General features: G+C 38.7%; 1 protein-coding gene across 3 annotated transcripts in view; it reads right to left on the bottom strand.

Annotated features, from left to right (window-relative positions):
• CUL2 (cullin 2) overlaps positions 1-20831 on the bottom strand; it is a 41677-nt gene extending 20846 nt beyond the window's left edge. Inside the window, exons 1-6 of one of the 3 annotated variants that reach the window (XM_053942073.1) lie at positions 20750-20831; positions 17411-17549; positions 11376-11478; positions 9451-9545; positions 6698-6803; positions 3725-3807 (exon numbers count right to left, since the gene is read on the bottom strand). In XM_053942073.1, coding sequence (XP_053798048.1) covers positions 3725-3807; positions 6698-6803; positions 9451-9545; positions 11376-11478; positions 17411-17529 — 506 coding nt within the window. In that variant the 5' untranslated portion in view covers positions 17530-17549; positions 20750-20831. Of the gene's footprint in view, positions 1-3724; positions 3808-6697; positions 6804-9450; positions 9546-11375; positions 11479-17410; positions 17550-20204; positions 20330-20413; positions 20501-20749 lie in introns of those variants that run through there. The other 2 variants (XM_053942066.1, XM_053942056.1) reach the window with 2 other exon arrangements.
• Between the last annotated feature and the right edge of the window lie 5620 nt (positions 20832-26451).

The raw sequence follows: 26451 nt of genomic DNA, 5'->3' as shown, positions 1-26451 counted from the left end.
TGTTGGTTATCAACTCTACATACTGTTGTATGCTACACAAACTTCCTGCCTAGAAGTAGTTCCAACTGTCCCATCTACACTAATTTATTTTTTTTAAAGCATTGCAATAAATTGAACCATGCATAAACAACTACTGTGAGGAAGGCATAGAAGAGATTTTAAGCATATACATGTATTAGCAATTTTATTAAAATTGTTAAGTTATATTATTCCCATGCATATTCTTGCATGTCTGACAGATATAACTTGTGGATATCCACCTTGTTTAATCCCTGAATTACTGAACTCAACGCTAAAAGACATTTAAGTCACTTGCAACAGTGTCTTTAAATCTGCCTCTTAAAAGCTGTACTGACCACTGAAATTACAGCAAAGAACAGCAACAAGCCTATTGTTACATGCAAAGGCCATCCTCAGAATCCCCACAGGAAGCACTGCATTTCATGACAGCAGGAAAAAAACAGCTACAAGAAGTGGTTCTCTCTTATGTAATTCATTAAATGATACACAGATCACAAAGTGGGTAGAAGAAACTTAATATGAATTGTTGGATGTATATTTTGAGAAGCAGAACTGAATTAACTTCTCTGAGATCACGCAAAAGACTCCCTAATAAAAAAATGGGGAAAAAGGAAATCCGAATCCAACCATTAGAGATAATGACCAAAGCTTTATTTCAAAGTTTCCAAATAGTTTATTAACAAATACTTTCTACTTGTTACAGTCTCAAGATCGAATGTCTCTGAAACACTGCCTCCCAGTGACAGGCTTGATCTAAACACCCTGGGGAGGTTTGCAATCCCCCTCAAGCAAAATACAGACCATTATTTTAAGGGGCATCAGATGTCTGTTGAATGTTCTTCACCATGAATTAGGGAAATCTCCATTTAGTAAAAATAGTTCGAGTAAAAATGGATAAAGCACTATTATGTCCTGGTTACAAAGGAACCATGATTCAACAAGGGGAAGCAAATAAATCACAGAATAATGAGGTTGGAAGAGATCTCTAAGATCATCAAGTCCAACCTATGCCCTAACACCTCAACTAGACTATAGCACCAAGTGCCATGTCCAGTCTTTTTTTAAACACATCCAGAGATGGTGATTCTACCACCTCCCTGGGAAGACAATTCCAGTACTTCATTATTCTTTCGGTGAAAAATTTCTTCCTAATATCCAACCTGTACCTTCCCTGATGTAGCTTGAGAGACTGTGTCCTCTTGTTCTGTCAGTTCCTGCCTGGTGAAAGAGACCGACCCCCACCTGTCTACAGCCTCCCTTCAGGAAGTTGTAGAGAGCAATAAGGTCACCTCTAAATCTCCTCTTCTCCAGGCTAAACAACCCCAACTCCTTCAAACGTTCCTCATAGGGCTTGTGTTCCAAGCCCCTCACCAACCTCATTGCCCTCCTCTGGACGCGCTCAAGCATCTCAACGTCCTTCCTAAACTGAGGGGCCCAGAACTGGACACAGCACTCAAGATGTGGTCTTACCAGCGCCGAGTACAGGGGCAGAATGACCTCCCTACTCCTGCTGGTCACAAAATTCCTAATGCAGGCCAGGATGCCATTGGCTCTCTTGGCCACCAAGGCACATTGCTGGCTCATACTCAACCGGCTGTCGACCAGCACCCTCAGGTCCCTTTCCGCCTGAACACTGTCCAGCCACACTGTCCCCAGCTTGTAACACTGTAGGGGATTTTTGTGGCCAAAATGTAGAACTCAGCACTTAGACTTCTTAAATTTCATGCTGTTGGACTCTGCCCATCCATCCAACTGATCTAAGTCTCTCTGCAGAGCCCTCCTTCCTTCCAATAGATCAACACAAGCTCCCAGCTTAGTGTTGTCTGCAAATTTAGTAATGAAGGATTTGATGCCCTCATCCATATTGTCTATAAAAATATTAAACAGAACTGGTCCCAGTACAGACCCCTGAGGGACACCATTGGTGACTGTCCCCAGCTGGATGCAGCACCGCTCACCAGCACTCTCTGGGCCTGGCCATCCAGCCAGTTCCTAACCCAGCGAAGAGTGCTCCTGTCCAAGCCGTGGGCTGCAGCTTTTCCAGGAATCTGCTGTGGGAGACAGTATCAAAGGCCTTGCTGAAGTCTAAGTAGACAACATCCACAGCCTTTCCTGCATCCACCAGACGGGTCACCTGATCATAGAAGGAGATCAGGTTGGTCAGACATGACCTACCCTTCGTAGTGTAAGTGCTGTGTGATAGCACTCAGTATGAACTGCTCCATTATCTTACCTGGTACTGAGGTCAGGCTAACTGGCCTGTAATTACCAGGCTTCTCCTTCCTACCTTTTTTATTAACAGGTGTCACATTGGCCAGTTTCCAATCATCTGGGACTTCATCAGTGAGCCACGACTCTTGATAAATGATGGAGAGTGGCTTCGCAAGCTCATCTGCCAGCTCCCTCATCACCCTAAGGTGGATCCCATCTGGTCCCATTGATTTATAAATATCCAAGTGTCCCAGCAGTTCTCTGACCGCCTCCTTCTGGATAACAGGGGGACCATTCTGCTCCCTGGCATCACCTACCGACCCCTGAGGACAGTTGTCTTGAGGACAAGCTGTCTTACCACTAAAGACTGAGGCAAAGAAGGCATTAAGCATTTCTGCCTTTTCCTCATCTTTAGTTACTAGGTTGCCTGCCTCATCCAATAAGGAACAGAGGTCAGTTATACCCTTCCTTTTACTATTAATACTTCCTGGCTTCAGAAATGCCATTCAAAAGAGACATTATATCCATTACTTTGTTGTCAAATATTTAATTCAGGAATAAAAAATACAAATAAACTATTAAAATTAGGTTTTTAATGCCATACAGATTTTTTTCTGACCAAGTGCATGTTCAAGGAACTTCAATCTGCCAAAATACCTCTCTCCCTCAGTTTACCTAACCAGTCTGGTCACCTGAGTAATCACTTAAAAAAACCCTAGTGTTATCCTAAACAGTGGTAGAAGCGCAGAAACGGATGAAACTTACAACTACACACAAGATCTGTATTAGACTGCAAAAATTTGTTTATTCATAAATTAGAAGCTTCTTTAGAAGTTAAATAAAATTTTTAAATCAAAGCTTTAAAAGTCCCAAGATCTTTGGTTTTGTTTAGAAGTAGAAAAAAAAAAGATATTCAGAAATAAAGTAATAACTTTCCCTCAAACTACAAAAAAAAAATTATCTTCATTTCATTCAAGCTGAACACCAAAAATGTTAAGTGAAGGTATTGATCTCAAAAACAGAAACCCAGAAGCTTTGTCACTTGCAAGAATTGCTCTGGGTTCCATGCAAACATAGCTTCTCTGGCTTTGACAAATCTTTGCCCAAGGCCTGGTCCTTAACTTGACTGACAGCACAGAAGCTAAAGGCAGTCAGCATCAGGTGGAGAAAAAGTTAAAATGCATCCTATGGGACCTGGACAGTTATTCTAACTCCTCTCTTATCCCATTAATAAGAAGGGTTGCTGAAACAGAAAGATCACTACTGTGTGCTTACAGGGAATTCACTGCCTTTTTCTACACATGAAAGCCACAAACACACAGCTACAACAAGAAAAGCTGATTGACCATCATAATCAGAAAAGAAGTTACCTTAAAAAAACCAGACATAAAATAATTCTGTGAAAGTCCACAGATTTTCAAAGTGAAAAAAAAAAAAAAAAAAGTACAAAACCCCCACATTATGTTAAAGCAAGAAACAATCAAACACTCACTTTTTTATTTCTCGGAGGAGCATCCGAATAAGGATGGCCTGCAGCGGCTCAATCATTAATTTTCTCCACATATCAAGAGCTAGCTGTCAGGACACAACACAAGTTTATATCAATAAAAAGTACATTAATAAAAAACCCTAAAAACCACCACACCAAACCCAGAACAGTACCAAAGATGACACAATTCCCCATTGAGGATTTTTAAAATTCAGTTGTTCCATAACCTCTTCTTTCCCTACTCAGGCAATATATGAATGCTGGCTTCCCAGCCTGCATTCTTCCTACACATCTCATAGAACGGATTCATTCCTTGGTTCTACTCCAAGTACTCTCAAATGCATGTAAGGACTCCAAGCAAGTTGGTTACAAGGGCAGATTTTGAGACTACACATAAACAAAACATCTGCACAGTAATAGGTAAGTAACATACCTTTCTAATCAAAGTGTCTGAATGTGTACAAACACCAGTATTTCTAACAATGATTGCAAAATAAGCCTCAGCAGACAAAAGGGAATTTCTTTTGGCCAATTTGTCAGAGGTCACAGTCAAAGATATAGAATCCTTTCATCCAACACACAAAGAACATCTCCAAACTAAGATACCTACATCTTTAAGCAAAGTCACTGGTAAGCTAACATTTGGCTTCTAATGGAATTCAAATCAGTTCAGGAATTCATCAATTCTTACAAGTGAAGCAGTTGCTCCCAAGATACACCATTTTAAAAAACACAATTTCAAGAGTTCAAACGAGTTTTTACACTTGAATCAAAGTCAGATTTAAAGCCCAAAAGGGATAATGTGATCCCTTATACACAGAGAATAACTGCACATAGGAGACCTCCAAAAACACCTGCCAGGAAGTAGTAGACTGGGAAAAAATGAAACTGCGCAGTTCAGTAAGGACAGAGGGAATATTGCTTCTAAGAAAGCTTTGACACAACTAACAGGTCATTAGATTTAAAAATTAAACAATCAATCAGGTATGTCTTAACTGAAAGCAGGCACATAGCTATCTGACCCACTCTGTGAAATGAATCTCCTTTTTATAAAGCAGGCAAATGAACGTGCTCCAGTTGTCACAGCTATTCAGCAGCACCCATGCTGCAATACAGGGTTAAGAAAGTAAACCTGACACAACTGCACCATAAGCAGATTAAAGGAGAGGTAAAGGTTTGCTTATAAATCCAAAGACAGATCATGTTTTGAAAGAAAATTGTCTTAGGAGTGATTTTCACTGTCATGCCTTGTGGAGAGCAGTTGGAGAACAGTTAAGTTTCTGTAAGACAACAGGAACTCCAGTACAGAATGAAAGAAGCCAGCTGAAAGAAGCCACCTCTGGAGAAGGAAGAAAGGGAGGGAAAAAAAAAAGAACTGATACCTTTTGTGACTATGAGGTAAAGAGAAACAAGCTCAAGTAGATCTCTTCTGAATGTGGTCTCTAGCATGGTCCTTCTCACATATGAGCTACCAGTGGGAAGCAAAGTCAAGTCACCTATTGGAATTTTCTTGTCAAATAAACTACAGACAGATCAATCCAGCAACTTGATGTATTAGTTCAAGACAGTTTTTCCTACTTGAGGATAGGGACTGATCTTCTCCAACTAGACTGGCAATACTGAATGTGGCAGTTTTCTCCATTTTCCAGAATCTGTTTCTGGGGGGAAAAACCCCAGAAGGCACATCTTAAATACCTTCTAGCTCAGGGCTCCCACAGAGCCATTGAAAACTCAGGAGCTTGAAATCAGTGATAGGAGCTCAACTCAGAAAAGCAGTCTCCTTCACCATGCATTCATAACATACAGAGAAGAAAAAAGTAATCTCTTGCAAGCACTGGCAGACTATTTTCATTAACTTATCTCATCCTGTGTATTTCCTAGTACAACAATTACTGAATGTCTGGAACACTTGTGGGGATGAAGAGCTGTTTGAAGTTGTGCCCACACACCTCACACACACACCTCTGCCCTCATGTACAGACCTACTGTTACACACCTCAGAAGAGCTGAGCAAGAATGGACTTGTTCATTGATTACTGAAAAGCTCCCTAAGTTTTGTTACCACACAAGAGTGATGTTGAGGCAGAAACTTCAGAACAGAGAGTGCAGTTTTGCTTCTAAAAATACTGGGCATTATTTCTGTAACTTCATGCTGAGACTGAAGAGAACTATACATAAAATAAACATGTTTGCCCTTGGGTAGATAAAGGCCAGATCATTTCAGTCATCTAAAATGGCATAAATGGTAGTTCCTTCCATTTTAAAGTGATAAACAACAAGTAATTTGACTTCTGCCAGAGCCCTTGTACAATCTAAAGAATAAAAGACAGAATCCTACAGGAACCATAATGAAAGAGAAATGCTTTCAAAACAAAGACTTGATAAACTTGCCAAGTTTAGGTCAAGAAATAGAGCTTGCCTTGTAGGTCAAGAAATGGAGCAATGAATTCACCTAAATAATGCTGCAATTTAATATATGAATGTAGAACTCAAGTCTCCATTACTTTTCAGGACAAAGGAGTGACTGCTATAAACCTAATCCTGCACAAGTCATGAACAGATATTAACTTCACTGCCTTGAGATTCTTAAGAAAAGCTTTTATACTTTGTCACATCAAGAAATAGAAGCCTAAAAACTAATATTTCAAGGGCTTCTGAAAACAAAAGTATACTGCTTCTTCAATATGTTTTCTAGATAGCAATATCACTTAAAAATCTAAAGGTCATTTGCAAAGTGTTTCTATTACCACATTTTAAACCCAAGTTTTCCAACCGTTTCCATATTTGTTTTTTTTTCCCTGCCAGGTCACTCTTATTTTTCTACACCAAAATTGTAATCTCATTTTACAAGGGGAACAGTGCTTATATCTACAATATTTCTGTGACATAAAAGAGCAAAAAATTTCAAAGGACAAAGCTGAACTCATAGCGTTCTGAATACTGTTTATCTCCAACCCCACTTTCAGAGATACCTACCTCTCCAATTTCCATCAAAGGTTCATTCATATCCACCCCTCCATAACCATACTGAAGATCAGCTTCAGTCAATTTGTTCTTCTTAATAAACTGTGTGTTGAGGTACCTATAGAAATAAGGATATCCTCATCAAAACAGGCAAAACTAAAAGACTTTTTAATTAGGTTCAGAACTGTGAAATGTCTTCCACACCACAAAATATAGCCTCCTTTAACTAGTGCTATTGTTATTTGTAGAAAAATATTACAATACAAATGACATTGAAAGAATGTACATCACATTAAAACAGTAGTGCTGGTAACAGAGATCAAACAGGAACCTGAAATATCACTGTCAGCATTTTCTTGGTGAGCATCTTACTTGTGTAAGAATCCAACCTTCCAACATGCACTGCTTTTACATAGATACATATATGTATCTGTTACCCATACACACATATATGTGCAAAATAACTCCTAAACTCACTGATTAGTATTAGAGTGCTAGTAGTTTATTTTAATGATAGAAAAACACTCCTACTATCAGATATTTTTAAGTTAAGAGTATTTCCTTCTACCTGGACTGTTTATTCTTCTGTTTCTCTCACACTGAAACACAGAAGTACTGCTCATTTTAACAGGGCAAACTTTTGTCTGTTATGATCCCTTATTTAGGTCATGATAACTAGCTAACAGCCAGATTACAAATTTTAAAGAGAAGAATTTTCAGAAATTATTTTAAGTTAACAGTTATAGAGAAGAAATGCTATAAATGCTATTTTTAAATTCAGTATTTACTACTGTATGCATAGTTTTTAATCAAGAACACAAAATGGATTCTATGCAAGACCTGCTAAAACATCCCTCTTGACTCTCAGTATTCCCACAGAACAAATATTGTAACATTTTAAAACTGAACCAATCTCTCCTTTCCCAGATAACTAGGAAAAAAAATTGAATATATTTCCCAACTACATTATTTCTTATATTAGAAATGCTTAAATGAGCCAACTAAAGAGGTTTTTTAAATTTCTGATCTAAGCAGAAGTTTTGAGATGCTCAGTTTCAGACACTGAAAAGAGCCAGGTTACTGAAGCACTTTAAGAGCCTCAGAGGCTGCACCTGACCAGAGATGTCTGAACACTCTTGACAAGAAGGCAAAAGCCAAGCAAAGGAGAAAAGGAAGAACACACTGTGAAATCCTGTGAACTTGAAAGAATTTAGGACACCACAGAGTCCAAAGAAGGAAGACATGTCGTAGTGCAGTGATGACAAACTGGAGTACAGCAGCTACTTTCACACTCTTACAGAGTACTGTAACCTGTGCTACCATCGATACCAACCACAAACTATAAATGCAGGTCCCTCTAGAAGGCTCCAGGCTCTCCATGTCATATAAAACCTGGGAGGACATTAGGAACACCTCGAACACCAGCCTTAAGCAGGCTCCTTGGTGGCATTTTCCCATCTTCCCCCATGTGAACAAAGCCAACAGTTGCCAATCTGCTTTTTCTTGTTAAACTTGCTAAGAAGGAAAGCCCTACACTCTCCTCACTTACCCCCTCTCTCTTCCATCAGTACATACAGCAAGAGTAGCATGTAAAACTAAAAATTGCTACACCATGACATGCTGGTATTATTACAAATATTTCAAAGACAAAACAGAACAAAGCAAAAGCTGCACCGTGTGTGTTTAGTTTTCAGGATTTTATTATGAAAAATTGTAATACTTCTTTCTCTTTTTTTCCTTTAACTGCCTTTATTTCAAATTGCTGAAAACTCTCCCAATCACTTGAAATTAAAGTAGGCAGACCAGATTTTTTAAAGCACCTATGAAACCAGCTACAGCACCAAGACACTGGTAAGGCCTAACGTCCAGCATTGGTTTTATCTATTATTTTTACCATCATAACTAACAAGAACAACAACCAAAGACGTTTCTTTCAGTGTTCCTTATTCCATCAGTTTTATCACCTTACTTTTCAAACAGAATCCAAATTTGTTTTCCTAGCAAAACACACCAAGGAGGAAGGGTAAAAAAAAAAAAAAAAATCAAACCAACCAAAATCAACACTGAAGAAAGAAAAGATTGAACTCATTTTCCAATGACATCATCAATCTCACATTTTAGGAATTTTACTCATAAGTGTCTCACATTTGAGCAGTGCTTCAAATATTGCCTATCAGGTTAGAAGCAGAGATGCAAGCCTAATTAAATTTTAAGGGAATCTATTTTAAGGTAACTTTCAGATTACCACCTGTAAACATTAATCCATTTTCATTGCTGCAAGAATTATACATACTAGAACCTGGAATACAACAGAGTCAACTAAATTATGGTACTTTTTTCAGAGTAGGCATGCAATAAGAAAAGAACACCAACTAATTCATAAAAAGTAGAATATCTTAAAGCTTTGACTCAAACCATGCTGGTTCAACTGCAAACTGCAGTACAGTGCCATCCTTGTAGAAGAACTCCTAGGATTATGAGTTTATACACTGCAGGTTTGATTAGCACCAACACATTTGACACTGCAACATCAAGCAGAATATATTAGTAATGAAAGAACTTTTGAAACTGTCTTGGATACTTACCTGTTGAGGCATTATTCCTTTTTTCTCATGTTCTGCTACCATAACTATATTCTCTCCAAAATTAACCTGAGGCATATTCATCTAATGCTCTCTTTAATCAACACTCTTCAACTTAACCTGCAGGTCATGTTAAATTTCATGTTAATTTCAAAGGTTTAACAACTCTTTTGCAAAGCTTACCTGTATAAACAGTCCATATAGTCTGCCCCTTTGCTATACTCTTCCCAGTATCTGTGATACATAACCAGTACTTGTTCTTCAGCTTCCAGAACTCTCTGTGAAGGCACACACACCCCACACACTAGAATTAGTATGAAAATAGCACACATACTTAGGAAGTTATCACAGGATTATAATTTTGGAACAGTATTTGCATATTCAGAATTGTGGCAATGACCAAAAAGCTTACACATCTTAATACTACCAAGTTTTGGTATGCCAGCTAGAACACCTGGACTTGCTTTATTTTGTATTTAAAAATAACAATCTGTATTGTTTTGTATTGATCTTTTCAGAAGTACCTGCTTGAATAAGCCTGGTTCATATTCTCACATCAAACTGGTGGGATAACTCACAGAACCATTCTCTCAGTGACACAGATCCATTTTATATTCACACAGCCACATGCACTGCACACCAGAAGAACTGACCAACTATAAAACCACTATGCTTTACTGGATAGACAAGTCCTTATATGTACCAAGAATCACAGAATAAAACAAGTTTAACAAAGCACAGATACATGTAAATGAAAAAAAAGCATTAAAGTTTTTCAAATCTAGGCCCAAATCTTTTGAAATTTAAGCAAATCATCATCTGAAAAGCTACTGAACTTCTCAAAATAGATTCATACTTCAGAGAAGTAAGTTCAACCATTTAAACTAATTAGTATGATTTGTGAGGGAGGACAAGATCCTAGGAATTCAACTTTAATTCTCTCCAGAGTTTGTAATTTTAAAATCTGGCTCAAGCAGCAAAGAAGCTCATGCAAAAAAATGCAAAAAAGGGTAAAAAAAATATGAAAGAGGAAAGTTAGTAGACAAAACAGAATTGAGAACACTTTACTCTGCTGTATGCATTTTGCAAAGGTTTTCCATCATTATTTCAGAGACAAGTGGTAGATAGCCAATTTAAAAACTGGATGTATGCTTTCCACTACTTCTCAAAGCTTCCACTGTGCTGGCACCTGCCTGATTATCCTAAGTGAGCTCATTCAGCTCATTAAATAAATGAAGAACTTATTTGGCAGAGTTCTCTAGTTTAGTGAACTGATTTAGTCTATCAGAGCGCCAGAATTGGCCTCTCTGTAGCCAGTGGAACTGCCCATTAAGACACACAGTCTATCTTGTCAAATACTCAGGTACCTAAGCATGAAGCCATTAAGCAGCACTATGCAGAATTTGCAATGCTTTACCCCCTGTAAAGACACTGATAAGCATCTTATTTAAATCTACTTCTCTTTTTACTGATATAGATGGAGGCACCATTCATGTGTCCTATCTACAAAACATGATGAATCATAATTCTAATGAAATTTGCTGTCTTAGCTGATGGAACACAAGTTAACTCACAGCTATACAGACAAACAAATATTGTTGTCATAATAAATAATTTGCCATTATTTCCTCTCCTCCCAAGTATTTATTTCCCACACATTTCAGAAGGTTTTTGTTTATTTTTAACAGAGTATATACAATCAGTTTCCAAGACACTAAAGCAGATACATTTCTCTTGAAACAGAAGGCTAATGACAAACTACAGAACATTTGCAAAATGAAGATGTTTTTCTAACTTGTTTGATTATAAACATTCAATGTAAAAGAAAGAACTTGCTTTTCAAACCAATGAATATATTGCATAAACCACAACTGTTGGCTTAAAATGAAAATTATTTCTTTTGTGTTGCATATCAATAGGTATCTATAATACCTGCCTACATTTGTGTACATGTTGTGACATGTGTTACATATTTCTTACATACAAGTATTGTGTCTCTGCAACTCTGTCACCTGTGATTTAGTCGCATAAAGGCCTATAAAAAGTCAAAAAAAAAAAAAAAAAGGATGAAGAACACCTACATGGACATCAGTAACTGTACAGGTTACCTTGTGCAAATGGCGTACATGATTCTCCAAAAAAATTTTAGTCTCAGTATAAAGTCTCTCTCCAAGAGGTTCAGGATAGGCTACACACAAAGCATAAATGTCCCTGGGCTCAAAGTCAAGGTTTGTATTAAAGTGTGAAAACATATCAACAAAGTTTATGATTTACAGAACCCTTTCTCCTACCCACATGCAGTTTAGGTTTTGGGTTTTTTTTTTACATCGAGCAAAAAAGGTAAAATGGATCATTTTCTGAAATTAGCGTAAGTATTGGCTTGTGCAGAATCCAAGTTTACAGCATCAATATTAAATTTTAAATACTGAATGCTGAGGCAATGTTAGAGCTAAGATCTTGAAACTTCTGATAGCTCCATACTGATGTGGTTTCTACCCTTTATTTGCCATGTATAATATACAATAATCTCAAGGTGAAAAAGCAGCTTTCATGCACCATTCTTCTGTATTTGCAGCCAGCATGAACTGAAACTCTTCTCATATAATGAAAAGGAGCACTAATTAGATTAAGAACATGATTAGTCAAGTACAGAGCAGAGCAAACACATGGTGAAGCAGACTTCAAGTTTTCCTTCCTGGAGTCCGAAATAACTTATTGTCCCTGAATTTTGCCCTCACTCCACAGGTAAAAACAATTTCAGGGGACACTGAAAATTAAAGAATCACAATGGTGGTCTGGATAAAAAAAAAAAAGTTTATATTCTTTTTAACCATTATGATAATTTCAGTAATCCTGTTTATATCACAGCCACAAAAATCAGTTGTACTTGCTAACTTAAAGGGGCAGCAACAACCTGTTAAGCCACCCTTAAGGTGGTTTTGTCCCCAAACTACCTTGCAGAGCTATACCTTTGGTTTGTATCAAGTTTTAAGAGTAACTTGAGGAAGAGGAATTATTACTGAGAACTTTGCTTTCAGGAAAGTCAAGCAAGGATTAGGTCAAGCTTCACATGAACAACTGTGGGAAATAAACTAATCCTGCAAAAATTACTTTAAAACATGGCTTAACCACTAAGCCTAAGCACTTTATAGAGCCAGCCATGGAAGAAATCCATAATTTAGCATATCACTTCAATCAAGGGAAGACACAAGATCTGCTAGTCTACCCTAAAAAAGCACAAGCCTGTGTGAAAGGAGGTAGAAGACAGACAGTTGAAGAGTCACCTGCTTAATCTACGGAACAGTGTAAAGCTCTCATCACACAGCTTGTCCAAATGCATGTTTCATTTTTTTATACAAAATTACTACTCAAAACAAAGAAGATTCTGATGCAGGAGAGCTAATTAGGAAAAAAAACCCTTTATACAGCAACTGGAATCTCAGAGACCCCCAGCCAGAATCTAATCTTGAGTACAATATTTCACCCACATAGATCATCTTTGCTAGAATTCTCCTCAGAACAGCAAAAAGTGTTAAATGGAAACACTGTGAAACAAAACAGGCAACATCCACTGCTTTGTAACAGTAGCTACCAATGCAATACACCATCCTGTAAAGTAATGACCCATAAAATATCAAAACAAACTTAAATAGAGAAGAATGAAATATTCTATTAAAGAGATGGTGAAGAATAATTGATTTTTACACTTTCCCCTCCCCAACAGATTTTCTCAGTCTAAGGACGGTGAATAGTCAAATGCATCCTCAATATAATTCAAGCCACAAGCCTCTTCACTATACCAAGATATTTCTGAAAAATTAAACTCAGAATTAGAAATCTTCATAATTTGCTCACAAGAAAAAGGGATATGAGTTTTTTCTCTTTCGATCCACAATTACACTACCTGAATCACCAAAATCTACAGATCTCTACTACAAGAACTTACAAATTCAGAGGAAAGAGGCAGTCTTCACCATAGCAGCACAAGAATATAGCAATGACAGTTTATTTGATGAAAGCAGCAAACAAATATCTCTGATTTTATCTTGTGAACAAGTTTCTTAGTTTTAATAAACCTATTTATGAATGAAAATGGTATCTTTACTCCTTCATGAAAATGCACATCTTCCAAACATGCCTTTCCTTATTCTAGAGAACAAATTTTCTTACAAATGAAGAAAGCTGAATCTAGTATTCTTCCTTGACGTTTGCCACTGTGTTTAATATCAGCAGATACACAAACTAAGAGCTTAATCACAGAAGCACTTGAACAGGCACCTCACCCTCCTGTATCAACCAAATACTACTTGCTGGATATCAAGTTTCTCTGGAATTATACAAAAGAAAAGCTATCATGAGATTGAAATATATTTGACTGTTACAAAACTGTTCTTTCTTGCTCAATTTGTAATTGTTTCTTAATCAATTTTATCTTTAAGTCCAGAATCCACATTTGAGGGTCATATTCAAAGTGTTGTGACTCTCTTAACAAAAACAAAACAAAAAAAAAAACAAAAACAAAAACAAAACAAAACAAAAAATCTCTGACGTGAAATTAATCACTAATCATCACTGGTATTTCACTCCGTAAACTTAAAGCCTATGTTTCCTGTGCCGCTGTCCCATAGAACAGGAAGAAGCCTTTACTGTTCAATAATTTATCTTTAATGGTGAAAGTCATCTGTTCTTCCAGTTCAGCATGCAGTTTTGCAGGGTGAGAAAGGCCAGAGGAAGCTGCAGCCAACCTGCTGCCTAGGGGCCTTCGCTCTGTATTGAGAACAAGAACATCAAAACCCTTCTGTGACTTAAGTGCTTTGGTAGCTGCTATTTGAGTGGCAACCCAGCAATGGCAAACTGAAGCACTTCCAAACTAAGAAGGAACAACAAAAAAATTACTATCAACAAGAAAATACTATATCCAAGGCTATAAAAACTCACAAATATTATCCTCAGGGTTAAAAAAGCACTTAGTTAAGACTTCTCTAGGCAACCAGTGTAGAACTTTGGGAAAATTTATATTCATCAATCTTCTGTAACAGAAACAAAATTTGCAGAGAATTTCAGGACTCAGAAAGAATCATGACCATATGAACTTTATTTACTCTTCCTTCTTGGCCAATTGTTTTTAAAGATATATGTTTAAGTTTCTGGTTCATCATAGGGTCCTTGCAAAACAGTTCATTAGAGGAAGGAGAACAAATGTCGGGAAAAAAATGGTGAAAAAAAGCAGGTGGCCATGCTCCATACTTTTAAAATAATTATGTTTGAAGCACAGCTGTCCCTGGGTACTGTTGATCTTATTTTAACTTACTGGGTAGAAGTCCCAAGACAACAACAGGAAGAGTCTGATGTTCTACCTATTCAAAAAAGTTCTAGGTAAAACGCAGTTACTAAAGTACAGAGGAACTACTGACCACTCTCTAACCAAGCCTTAACTTAAAAGCACTCCTATGCCTACTGAACAGTCTTGAAAGTGATACAATGTATTCACAATAACACCTCAAACAGAGATGTATCTGTCACTCATTTACCAGACAATGAAACAAGTTCATACACATTTCTTTCTAGAGAGAATCTTAAAAGGAAATCTGAAGGTCAAAGGTGGTTCAGGATGACTCACATTCTAAATAAAAGGACATATGGTCTTTCAGATGATCTTTTCCAGAAGATTTTAACTCTTACACCATTGTGGTTCCCAGCTCATTGCCATTCTACCATTTCAAGTATGAGGTAAAACATTTATTTAAAGATAAGCCATGTTTAACAATAAAATTACCATAAGTTACAAAGGAAACACTGTATTAAAGACAAACAAGTTCTGGGAACTAGTGGGGCAAAAATTAGTTCTAGAAGTGGAGTATGTGCAGTACAAACCTGTCATCCCTAAAATACTGTCAGTTTCCATAATCCACTGGATCTCAGCTGCCCCAAAACAGCACAAGGGAAAGGTAACACTTAGAATACAGATGCAGATTGAAACAGTGATTGCTTGCTGTATCTTATCCTTTGTTTCCACATCACTGTGTCAACTATACAGTACAAAGATCAACTGATACTATAATCAATGAAATTTTATTTATTGGGTTTTATTGAAACAGTTCAAATAATTTGCCATCTTTCTATTGTGCTGATTAAGCAATAAGAAAAAGAGTTAATAGAACATTTCCTTTAGAATTGCTGTAGATGTTTAGAAACATTACTCTAATTAAACTGAATTTAAGAGAGAATAAAAAGTTAACAAGGAACAAGACGACGTATTTTTTAAATGCCAATTAAAAAAAAATCTTTAATACTTTAGTCTTCTTTATGTATAAAACCTGGAAAAAGCTTTTATTCCAGCTGTATAGAACTACCAGTTCCACCAAGTTGTTGAGCACTCACTGAGCACCTTGTGTTAAAACACAAAGTCTGGTTACAGGAAGCAGAACTACTCAACAACCAACATTCAAGCTGGAAGTTACACAAACTCCTTGGGCCATTCAGCCACAGAAAATAAGCCAAAAGGCTCATGCCCGTGCCAAATCAGACACTAACAGTGCCACTTTCCAAGGAATGTAATTAAGAGATGATACTAAGTAAGGTCTTAAGAATTACATGCCGAATGATTATTCCAAGACTGCTTCCTGAGTATGCTATACATAAGCAATCCTTTTCTGATGTTCAATCAACTGGACTAAATCCCAAAAGAGGATCAACAGCAAATGTGTGTGCAAGGTCTCCACATATGAAGTTGTGAGCAAAACAGTGTGACAAGGAATCAATACAACATCTCATGCAACAATTATTATTTTGTATTTAAATCTATTTTAGATACTCTTGTTCAAAAGTTTTAAGCTACAGAATTTAACCACTTGATAAAGACTGACTTGTGTAATCCTCAAAAACTGCTTAGAAAGAATGACTGCAGAACAACTTCTCAGCATGTAAGTACCCACCTAATTAGTTCAATTTTTAAAAAAATTCTAGAGTCACTTAAACTTGACTTCAGTACAAGGTCATGCCCCCAGAAATTAATTACAAATTTTTTAAATGAAAGAGCTCTTAAAGATTATTACGCCACAAAACGTCTCCACAAGAACTAGGAGCTACGTACATATACACATGCACAAACTCAAAACACAGCCACGTGGGAAAGCAATTCTGAGAAATGGTTAACATGTTCAGAATTAGATGAGATTTAGAGTCAAGCTCCTACCCACAAAATAAACTTATGTTGTAAAAACTTATGTATAAGGATCTTCTCAGGTACTTCTTTTTTCACCCACGAGAATTAACAAATCAATAAGTAAGTCTAAATGATTCTTCCCCCTCATAGTTAAACCAAACTGTGACCAACCCCTGCAGAAGAGGTGCAAAGCCTCCTAAAATTCTCCAATTATTCACCACAATGTAATGGCTAATGAATACATGGGCACAGTATAACTGGTTAGAAATGTTATACTTCAAAAATGAGCCCTGAACCTGAAACTTAAAACTTGTAAAATATTACAGATGCATTTTACATGTAAAACGTAAACCTTTCCACTACATCAATGTATGTACAGCTGTGACTTGAACAGCAAGACCATATGAATGCAGACAGAGTAGTTATTCTTAACCATAGCTTAACTGTCATGAGCAATAAGGCAATAGCAGTGGAGGGAAAGGAAGAAGGCTTTTTAATAAATCCTTGCTTGGAAATGTCTAATATGCTAGTTATCAGTACAGTTAGAAATGCAAAGAGGGAGAAATCTTTACACAGAACAACCTCATCATCTCTCACATCTCAAATTTAAAGATGTGCACTCTCTGTCCTGGGTATTTCCCCTGCTACACATAAACACTTAAATATACAAGAAAATCTCATTGTCAGAGTAGAAGACACTCAATACCTGTAAGAGCAGCTTTAGCATAAGCTAAGTATTAGAGCTACCAAAAGTGACTAAAGCTGAGACTAATTTACTTTTTATCAGCATGGTGATTTTCACATAGAATACTTCCCAAATATGCAGAATTTCCCATCCCTTTCCACTTATTCACAGTCCTAATAACAGGTACAACCTAACAACAAGCTGCCCAGGATCACTGTTATATAACACAGGTTTACCCTGTGCTAAACACATCACACAAACACATTAAGTCAGATTTTTCACTTAAAGGATACGAGAAGCGATCATTCCACGTTGCTCTTTCAACATAATCCAACATCACAACAGCTTTAATCGTTGTTAAAAGTTTGTTCCATGTTTCATCAAAGTCAACTACTCGTGGTTTCAAGGACATTGTGGGGCTTTAGTGTTAATCTGTAGAAGAATTAAACATGTCAGACAACATTGCACAATCATTAAAAAAAAATATACACTTCCTTTGAATTTTTCAATTTAAACTTTGTACACTGTTGCACCACTATGATAGAGCGACACAAAGAACACCCACCCCCTCCAAAATGAAGCTCACAATTCCTAATTTTAATGTTTTGGAATGGAACATTAATGTTGTATGAGTAGCCTATAACATAACATCAATTAATCTAACAGCATCATGCTTTGTGAAGTTCATTATCTCACCAAACTATGCATTTAAGAGTGTCACATGAAGAAAACAACTTTGCTGTAAATTTTGATTTGTTTACTTTTATTCAAAGACTGTGTCAACTGTATCTAAGAAAGTCTGGGGTAAGAACAAACTAAACTATTACCAGAGTATCTGAAATCCCTACTGTCAGTTTGTAGCCTATGCTTACCTCAGGCTTTCATGAGACATTTTTGGTGTTACATTTGAAAAGCCACAAAACCCGAAAGCTTTGATTGGGATGAGAAAAAGAAAACACAGGGCAATACGTAGAGCTTGTGCAGCTTACTGCACTATGCAATACGACAAACAGTGACATCTTTCAAGTAAGACATGGCATGAAAATACAGAAGCTGTGCTAGTAATATCCTATCAAAAATAGCAGAAGAGATTTATTGCAAAAAAAAAAAAAACCCACTCAACATTAAATTATCTAAATAAAACTAGGGGGAAAATAAGGTGATTTAAAAAAGAGACAACTGTGAAAGCCTCATTTCCACTAAAATCTAGAAAGAACCTGATGTGTGACATTCCAAAGCAAGTCTAGTTCCTGCTAAGAAACATGACATTTTAAGACTACAATAAAAAGTGGAAAGAATACTTTTATTTTGATTTCAAACAGATGGACAAGTGACTCTTGTCTTCCCAAAATTTCAAGGTCAGAAGGGAAAGTAGAAAGCTAGTGACATACTTTGAGTACAAGAGGCAGACCTCTGTAAGGGAAAAAAATCAAATGTCATACTAAAAAACTATTTAGCAACCAGCTTACTACCTTAACCACTACTGGCTCTTACAGGATATATCACTTCTCAGTTTAAGAAAAGAAACAATAAAATCAGATGCAACTTTTAGCATGCATGCATACAACCCGCCCCCCTGACTAACCAACCAAGCTCTTCAACTGCTGTAAATGTTGTGATATTTGCAAAATGGTTATTAATTCAATCCATTTATGTCAGCAGGAGTTTACACAGAAAAATCAGTGAGAATTGACAAAACAAATATCCATCAAAGAAAGTAAGCTGAAAAACACACTGATGTATGTCTCACAGAAACATGAACCTCAGCAGAGGCAGACAACAGCTCACTTCCAGGATGGGAGAGGGGGAAGTGGTAATCTTCAAAAAGCCCAAATACCCCTCTTATGGAAAACAGAAGATCATTTCCAGCTGACCCCAAGAAAAAATAATCATGGTCCACAAAAGACACTAAGAATCATAATAAGTGCTTGTGGTAATGAAGCTGTACTTGTGCTATATTAGAAGTCGCTGTCTTGGAAACACAGGTGGTACATCCAAGAGAAAAGAGCCCTTTCTTCAAAGAGACACAAAACCGAGGGGAAGAAGGAAGGGTGAAGAAAAAGTCCTCCCCACAGTACATCCCAAGGTCGTTAATCAGTAACACCGTGTTCATGATGATTAAAACCTATTACTGTGTAAAGTAAAAGTAAAATGGTTATCCAAGTATTCTGGAGTTAAATAGTTTATAATAACAGTTATTTGGCATTCTCTTACAACTTTCATGGAAATATGAATTTAAGTGTGTTTTAGAGACATTTTAACAAGTATGGTATAACTTTTACTATAAGACACTGGGCTTTTTGGGGTATGCTATGCTCCAGTGTCAGCAATGCAAAAGCTCACCAACTTCGATTATTAAATGTCTTGTATTGATCACGGTAAGAACTCTAGGAGGGCAGAATACCTACCCTGGGGTTTAGACTATTCAGGGCGTGGGAAGCCATACCTGTTTGATAAGCCCTAAGGTAAACAGATGTTATTGAAACATATTTACTCAGTAGGATAATGAAAAGATGCCACTTCCATCGCCTCATTCTTTAAAACATACCGCTGTCATACTGCATCTATTTGTTCACACAAATAAACATAGCATTCTGTCCAGTATCAAAGAATGCCCTAAATTTCCAAGCTGTTTTACCACCTCGATGAGCAGTATTACAAGCCCGTGGCGGGTGCGCAGACAGAGGCAGGACCACTCGCGTCAAACAGGTGACCAGTGCTGCCTACTCCCGCCCCGCGCCCCGCTCCCCGCTCCCCACCTTCTCCCTCCACCAAAACAAAAGCGAAACTGGCTGAGGGCGCAGCCAGCGGATAATGAGCGGCCCCGCCGGAGAGGCCGCACCGCGCCCTCCCCGCGGGGCAAGGGCAGGACCCGGGGCAGGACGCGGCGGGCGGGCGCTGCCGCCCAGACACCGCCGGGGGATGGGGGCCCGGGGCGAGGGGCAGCGGCGGGGCCGGGGCCGGCTGGGGGGCAGGGCCCGATCGCCCCCGCGCACAGCCGGCGGGGTCGGGACCGCCACCTCCCCGCGAGCGCGGCGCTCCCTCCCCTCAGCGCGGCGGGCGGGCTGGGCCGGGCGAGGGCGTTACCTGGCGGCCCGGGGCCCGAGTCAGCGACCCCCGCCCGGCCTCCCTCGCTCCTGCCCTCGGCCGCGGTCGCTGCCCCGTTCCGTCCTCACAGCGCTGCCATTACCCAAAGCCGCTCGCGCCCCGCCCCTCCGCCGGCGCCGCCACTGCCGGGGTCGGGGAGCGGCCCCGCAGCCCCGCTCGGTGCTGTTGCCGCCGCGCCGCCGCCTCACCCGCGGTGCCTCCGCCCCCGGGTTCTGCCCGCTGGGCTTTTTCCGCCGGCCGCAGGATGAGCTGGGAACGACGGGTCCCGGCGCTCCGTCACTTTCCGATCGCACCCTCCCCCGCCGGAGCAGCGGGGTTTGGTACAGCCCGCACTGTACGGCGAGCGCGGGCGGCCACACTTCCCAGCGGCGGGGCGGTCGCCGCGCACGCGTCACTCTGCCTCCATGGCGGGACCGTTCTCGTCCCGCGCCTTCCCGACATGGAGTCGCGGGAGACGGGGACTGGAATGGGCCTCTCCCGTGGGCGCGGCGTTCCCGGGCTTCGTGTGAGGACGTCGCCGTTACCTCAGAAGTTGGAAGTGTCCCCGTCCCGCCGCCGGCCCCCAGCAGGGAATTTCCCCAGCTTCCAGCGCCCTGCGCCGGTACGGGACGCCCCGGGCAGTGCCCCGGCTGCCTCGGCAGAGCGCCCGCCGTACCCTTGGGGGCCTCGGCGGGAAGCGGCAACACAAAGTTGTTGGGTGGAAGTAACAAAGTAGAGTCGCTGCGGAGACCAAGTAGCCGGGCGTGCTCACGTGCCCCGGGCGCACGTGCGCGCTGTGGGAGCCCCCGGGCCCCGCTTCGCCCCGCGCACAGCGCGCCCGGGCTCGGGGCGCTCGCAACTGAACGCAGCAGCTCTCTTCTAAAAAAAGCTAAAAAAATAAATAAAGGAATCACTTAGAGCACATAGTGCAGCTCTCCGTAGGAGACAATAGTCTTCTGGAAAACAGACATTTATTTCTGAAAATTCTCTATTGTTCAAACTACTCAAAACTCACGCCAAAACAATTTGCTTTCCCTGTTTAAAAATCAAGCAATTGTCCATTTCATTTCCAGTGCTTGCAGCTTTATCATCAAGCCTTAATGTTTTCCTTTGTGTTCTCTTTTAAAATTACTTTTATTAGCTCCTTCTAGACATTTTAAACACTATTTCAACTTTCTCTGTTTTCACCGTAAACCCCTTTATTTTTCTATTCTGCTAGTTTAACAGAAACTAGCAGAGTTTAAAGCTCTTCTATTTGCTGGGGGGGGGGAAGTAGGTTGTAACTTTAAGCTTTTGGGTGCTTGTTATTTTCTGCAAGTGTTGGATTCTATCTGGGGCACTTTCTCATTTTCTAAAGGACTGAAGGCTCTTTTTTTAGTGGTAGCGTTAGCCACAAGTTTGTGAGCTAAACTCTTAGAAGTTCAAATATATGCTGGCACAATTTAATTATGCTATTTAACCATGCTGTGTGAATGTATTAATTGTACAAGATCACATATCACAAGATAGACGGTCGTTAATGAAAAACAATCTTATCTATACACTACCCAAACATTACACAGTACATATTTTCTAAATTTTTGTTATATAAGGAAGTTTAATCCTGAGTTAACTGGATTATACTGAGTTAACTGTTATAAACTGGAAACATAGATATAGGAAAGGAGGAATTTTCAAAACTAATAATTTGGTTGTTCAGCGTGGAAGAATCATGTAGCAATTTTCTGAAATTATGAATATTCACAATAAGCACAGACTTTAATTAGGTACCACATCCTCAACTATTCTGCACACTGTTCTACAAGTTGAGGAAGCACAATTAGGGAGTCATAATTCAGAGGAAGAACATGAACATTCATTACTGCTTTTATGTAAGGTATCTAAAAATTGTTCTTGGATTTAAATTTATTTAGGAAATAACAATTCTTACTTAAGTCACAAAACTTTAAAATCTCAATATCCTTTTCATCATGTTTCTTTGTCAATGGTGTCCAGAGAATTACCACCTGAAAACACCGAACAGGTGTTCACAGAATGGGGTATTGCAGGAGTCTGAGATGAGCAAGCAGAGAGCATTACTGTGTGTGTTGCTGAGCTCATCTCGCCACTCCCACAGCGCTGCCTGCACTTCCAAAAGAACAACGGTTCTCATACAGTCTATTAAGAAATAATTATAATGTATCTGCCAAGAGCAAGACTAAAACTTGTGTGTATACACCAATGCTTTATGTGAGTGGATACGTGATTTATGAATCAGTGAGTTCACTTCCGTGCTAGCTCTGTGGTGGGGCTGCTCCTACCTGCTGAAGCCCAGATGTTGATCATCTGAATTAAACTGCTGTGCAGATGTGCCCAAAACAGCCAGCAATGAATGTTGCCATTTGGCAAAGCGTGACCAATTAATGGTGTCCTCAGCTGGCTCAGTCATGTCTTGATGCATTTCTTGATGACAGCAGATGTGCAGACCTACTTTAAATCCTGTTTGACTAAGGCTTAGTGTTGTCTTTCAGCAGTTGTAGACAGAGAAGACACAGATGGGGAACAGATGGAAATTCTGGGAGTTTTTGCAGGATAGTCCTATGGAGAAGTCAACTTCTTCCCAGTAAATTCTTACTGGTTCTTTATATATTGTTGATTACAGTAGTGAGTGACACAGGTTATTTTCTACTACATGCACATACCACCTTAAAACTTTGCCACCACATACACAAATTTATGTTTCTTTGATTACATCTGCTATCAAATCTGCTCACTGTCCTACCCAGTACTGCAGTATTTCCTAAGTTCCCCCGTTGTTTATATGCAGTTTTCTCTTACCTGATCCTTCTGTTTCTCTGTCTGTTTGCATTAACTTGTTTTCTTTACTCTTATGTAATTAATTCCTTGGGAAGGAGCTGTCTATTTTGTTTATGTTGATGCTACAACTAACACTGTATTATTCTGGTACAGAACTAGGAATCCCACAGCCCTGAGGTAAAACAATCACTGTATTAAATGTGCCACTATATCACCTAATGCTTTATTTAAAAGTTGGTTTAGACTGCAGTCTGAACTGATACTGAGTATCCCCATTCCCCACCACCATCACCTCATCTGCAAATGCTTTCCATGTTACTATCTGCTCTTCTTGTCTTTGATTTAAAATCCTATTTTTAGAGTAACATATTCATTAGCCTTTTTCATGTATAAAATTAGAATATTGACTGGATTATTTATGTTACATTCATGTTATATTCAATTTACTAGATAAGTTAGTCTGCATTATTGATGCAGATAATAATACAAAAATTTTTAAATAATATTTTGCCTCTGAAAACAAGATAAATGAAAGCAAAAATTGACCTTTATTTCATTACAGCTATTTTAATCTAGACTTTTATTGTGGGTATTTGTCTTTCATATGGTAATGTGCAAAATATATGTATAAACTGAACAAATCCTTTGTGATTATAAAAATACACTGTAATTAATTATTATTATTATATTTTTTAAGTTTATGAAGAATTTAAAATGTGTGATTATTTAATCTGCTTTAACCCCTTTAATTTTCATTAAGAAGCAGATGCTCACTTCACTCCTGGCCACAAGATGTCAGTACTGAATAGATTAAAAAATAGCAGTTCAGGAGTTTCAACTTGCACAACCTACCACAAAACTAACAAAACCCACACCTTTTTGTCCATGAAATAGGAAAACTAACAAAAGTTGAACTCTCTCAAACAACATTTATTTGTTAGCCATCAAGTGTTTAGTTCAACTCCCAGATTTATTCTGTCCTTCCACAGGATTGCTTGGAAAAAAATTTGCAAATGTAATTTTTTTTCCATCTATTATTAAAAAGGGGCACAAATGTATTTTCATGTCATTGTAGCTAAGAAGTTATCTGTCTGATCAAATCTAGTTAGTTTTTCTTTCCTTTTTATTTTCCCAAAAAATTGCTAAAAAATATTCTACAACATTATTGACAAGCAAAATTGTGTATTTAGGACTTGTATTTAGATATCAATGAGCTGCCAAGACTTTATGATGCAGTAACTGAGCCTAAATGATTCTACTTACAGGAATTTTCAGATATTAGACAGCTTTATATATGAGGTATCAAAAGAGTAAAAGATTTTGGAGCTTTTGTGTGTTCAATTACAAGGTTGTAAATCCTTTCTGTTCAGTAAGTGCATCAGATGCCAACGGCTCGGGTACTTGCTATGGGCTGGGTGAACCAGATATAACAATTTACCAACAAACAAGCAACCTGGCATGAAAGAGGTTTCAGTGTTTCTATTTATTATATTGCTTACCTAAGCATTTGGGAAAAGAATGCAAAAAGCTTCTAAAGAAGCTATTAGGTGGCTTTATTTTCTGAATTGTTAAAAATGAAGGAGTCCTGGCTGAGACATCATCTGGCTGGGTTTGTGTTAATTACTGGGATTTTGCTTTCAGGTTTAATTTGGATATGAAACTACCCCTGAAATTTACTCTAGTAAATAAGCTAGTTTGTAGTTTTCATGCTTTACCTAATATACATAAAATCCCAAAGCTAGTACAAGTTAGGGAAGTGGGGTGACACAGCTGAGGACATGGAACTGTTCAAACATCATTGCTTACCCCTGCTGGTGGAAATGAGAGAGAGAGAGAGCCATGAAAGGATGCCTCCACAGGGGAAGGGAAGCTGCAGTTCCAAGAAAGTTCTGTTACCAGGTCATGAGCCAGGAATAGATTTTTTTATAGTACCAGCAATGAACCAAACAATATTATTCTAAATGTCTCCCCTTTTGATTCAGAAATTATGCAATTGTCTTTAGAAAGTGGCTCAAGTCCCTTTTTAGCAGTGCCTTTTTATAAAAGGCCCATAGATCATGTGCACCACTGTACAATCATTTTTAAAAATCATAGTGAAATAATCCTTTCATGGAGATGCAGCAACACAGTGAAAAGACATTGCTCAACATCTCGAGTGCTGTGTCCAGTTCTGGGCCTGCCACTTCAAGACATTGAGGTGCTGGCACATGTTTGGAGAAGGGGAATGAAGCTGGTGAAGTGTACAGAAAATTAAGTCATATGAGAATGCAGCTGGGGGAGCTGGGGTGTTTAGCCTTGAGGAATTTCAGGGGAGACCTTATTTCTCCCTCCAACTCCTTGAAAGGAGATTGTAGCCAGGTGGGGGTCAACCTCTTCTCCCAGGCAACCAGACAGGATGAGAGGAAGTGGCCTCAAGTTGTGACTGGAGATGTTCAGGTTGGAAGAATCTCTTCACTCAAAGGGTTGTCAGCTATTGGAACAGACTGCCCAGGGAGGTGGTGCAGTCACCATCCTGGGAGGTGTTCAAGAAACAACTGGATGTGGCACTTAGTGCTATGGTTTATTTGACAAGGTGGTGTTCAGCGACAGGTTGGACTCCATGACCTTGGAGGTCTTTTCCAACCTCCTATAATCCTATGACTTTATGAGCAGATGCTGTGAGAGGAAGGCAGCTGCTGCTTTTTGTTTGCTAGGCACAATGTTTTGGAGAAAATAGTCATGTAAATCTTGAGTGATTCTACCACTATACTAAAAATGGTAGCATACAGCTCTATGGCATCTGTGTGTACAGTACATATAAATATACACACAGATGGAAGAAAAACACCTGAACTTGGTGACTGCAGAACCCATAGTGATGACTCTTAGGCAACATAACTTAATGTTGAGACAAGGCTGAATTTGCAGAGCTGTGGTTTCCAAAAAAAAAAAAAAAGGTGGGGGGGGAGGGAAAGAGCAAATAGTATATGTCTCTACTAAAATATGATAAATGGGACATGTCTAGTATCCGTTTCTAACATGTCATTTTCCAAATTAAACTAGGCATCATTCAATGTCCTTAGGTTTTCTTGAGAAATTATTTTATAAAAGTATATATATTTGTCTCTCAAATGATCCAGTAAAATGCATATTTCATACTTAATGGAGATGGAAACCTCCTGTAATGTGCAAAAGTACTAGACAAATAGAATGACAAAAAACAGCTCATAACTAAACCAGCTGACAAAATAGCATCATCAAAGAGATAAATGAGTTGAGCTAGCATTTGATGAAAGATATATCCTTTTCAGAAAAATATGTTTCTTTAGCCATTTATCTGTATCACTGGTAGATTAAGAACTAACAATTCTTGACATGAAAGAAATACAGAAGCTCACATAAACACATTGCAAATAGCCTGACAGTCTTCTGTTATACAGAAAACTCTTCCATTTAGTTATTTTTCATTTGT

The sequence above is a fragment of the Vidua chalybeata genome, chromosome 1 (assembly GCF_026979565.1).
Source record: "Vidua chalybeata isolate OUT-0048 chromosome 1, bVidCha1 merged haplotype, whole genome shotgun sequence".
Classification (NCBI taxonomy): Eukaryota; Metazoa; Chordata; class Aves; order Passeriformes; family Viduidae; genus Vidua; species Vidua chalybeata.
This window is presented reverse-complemented; position numbering and strand designations above follow the sequence as displayed.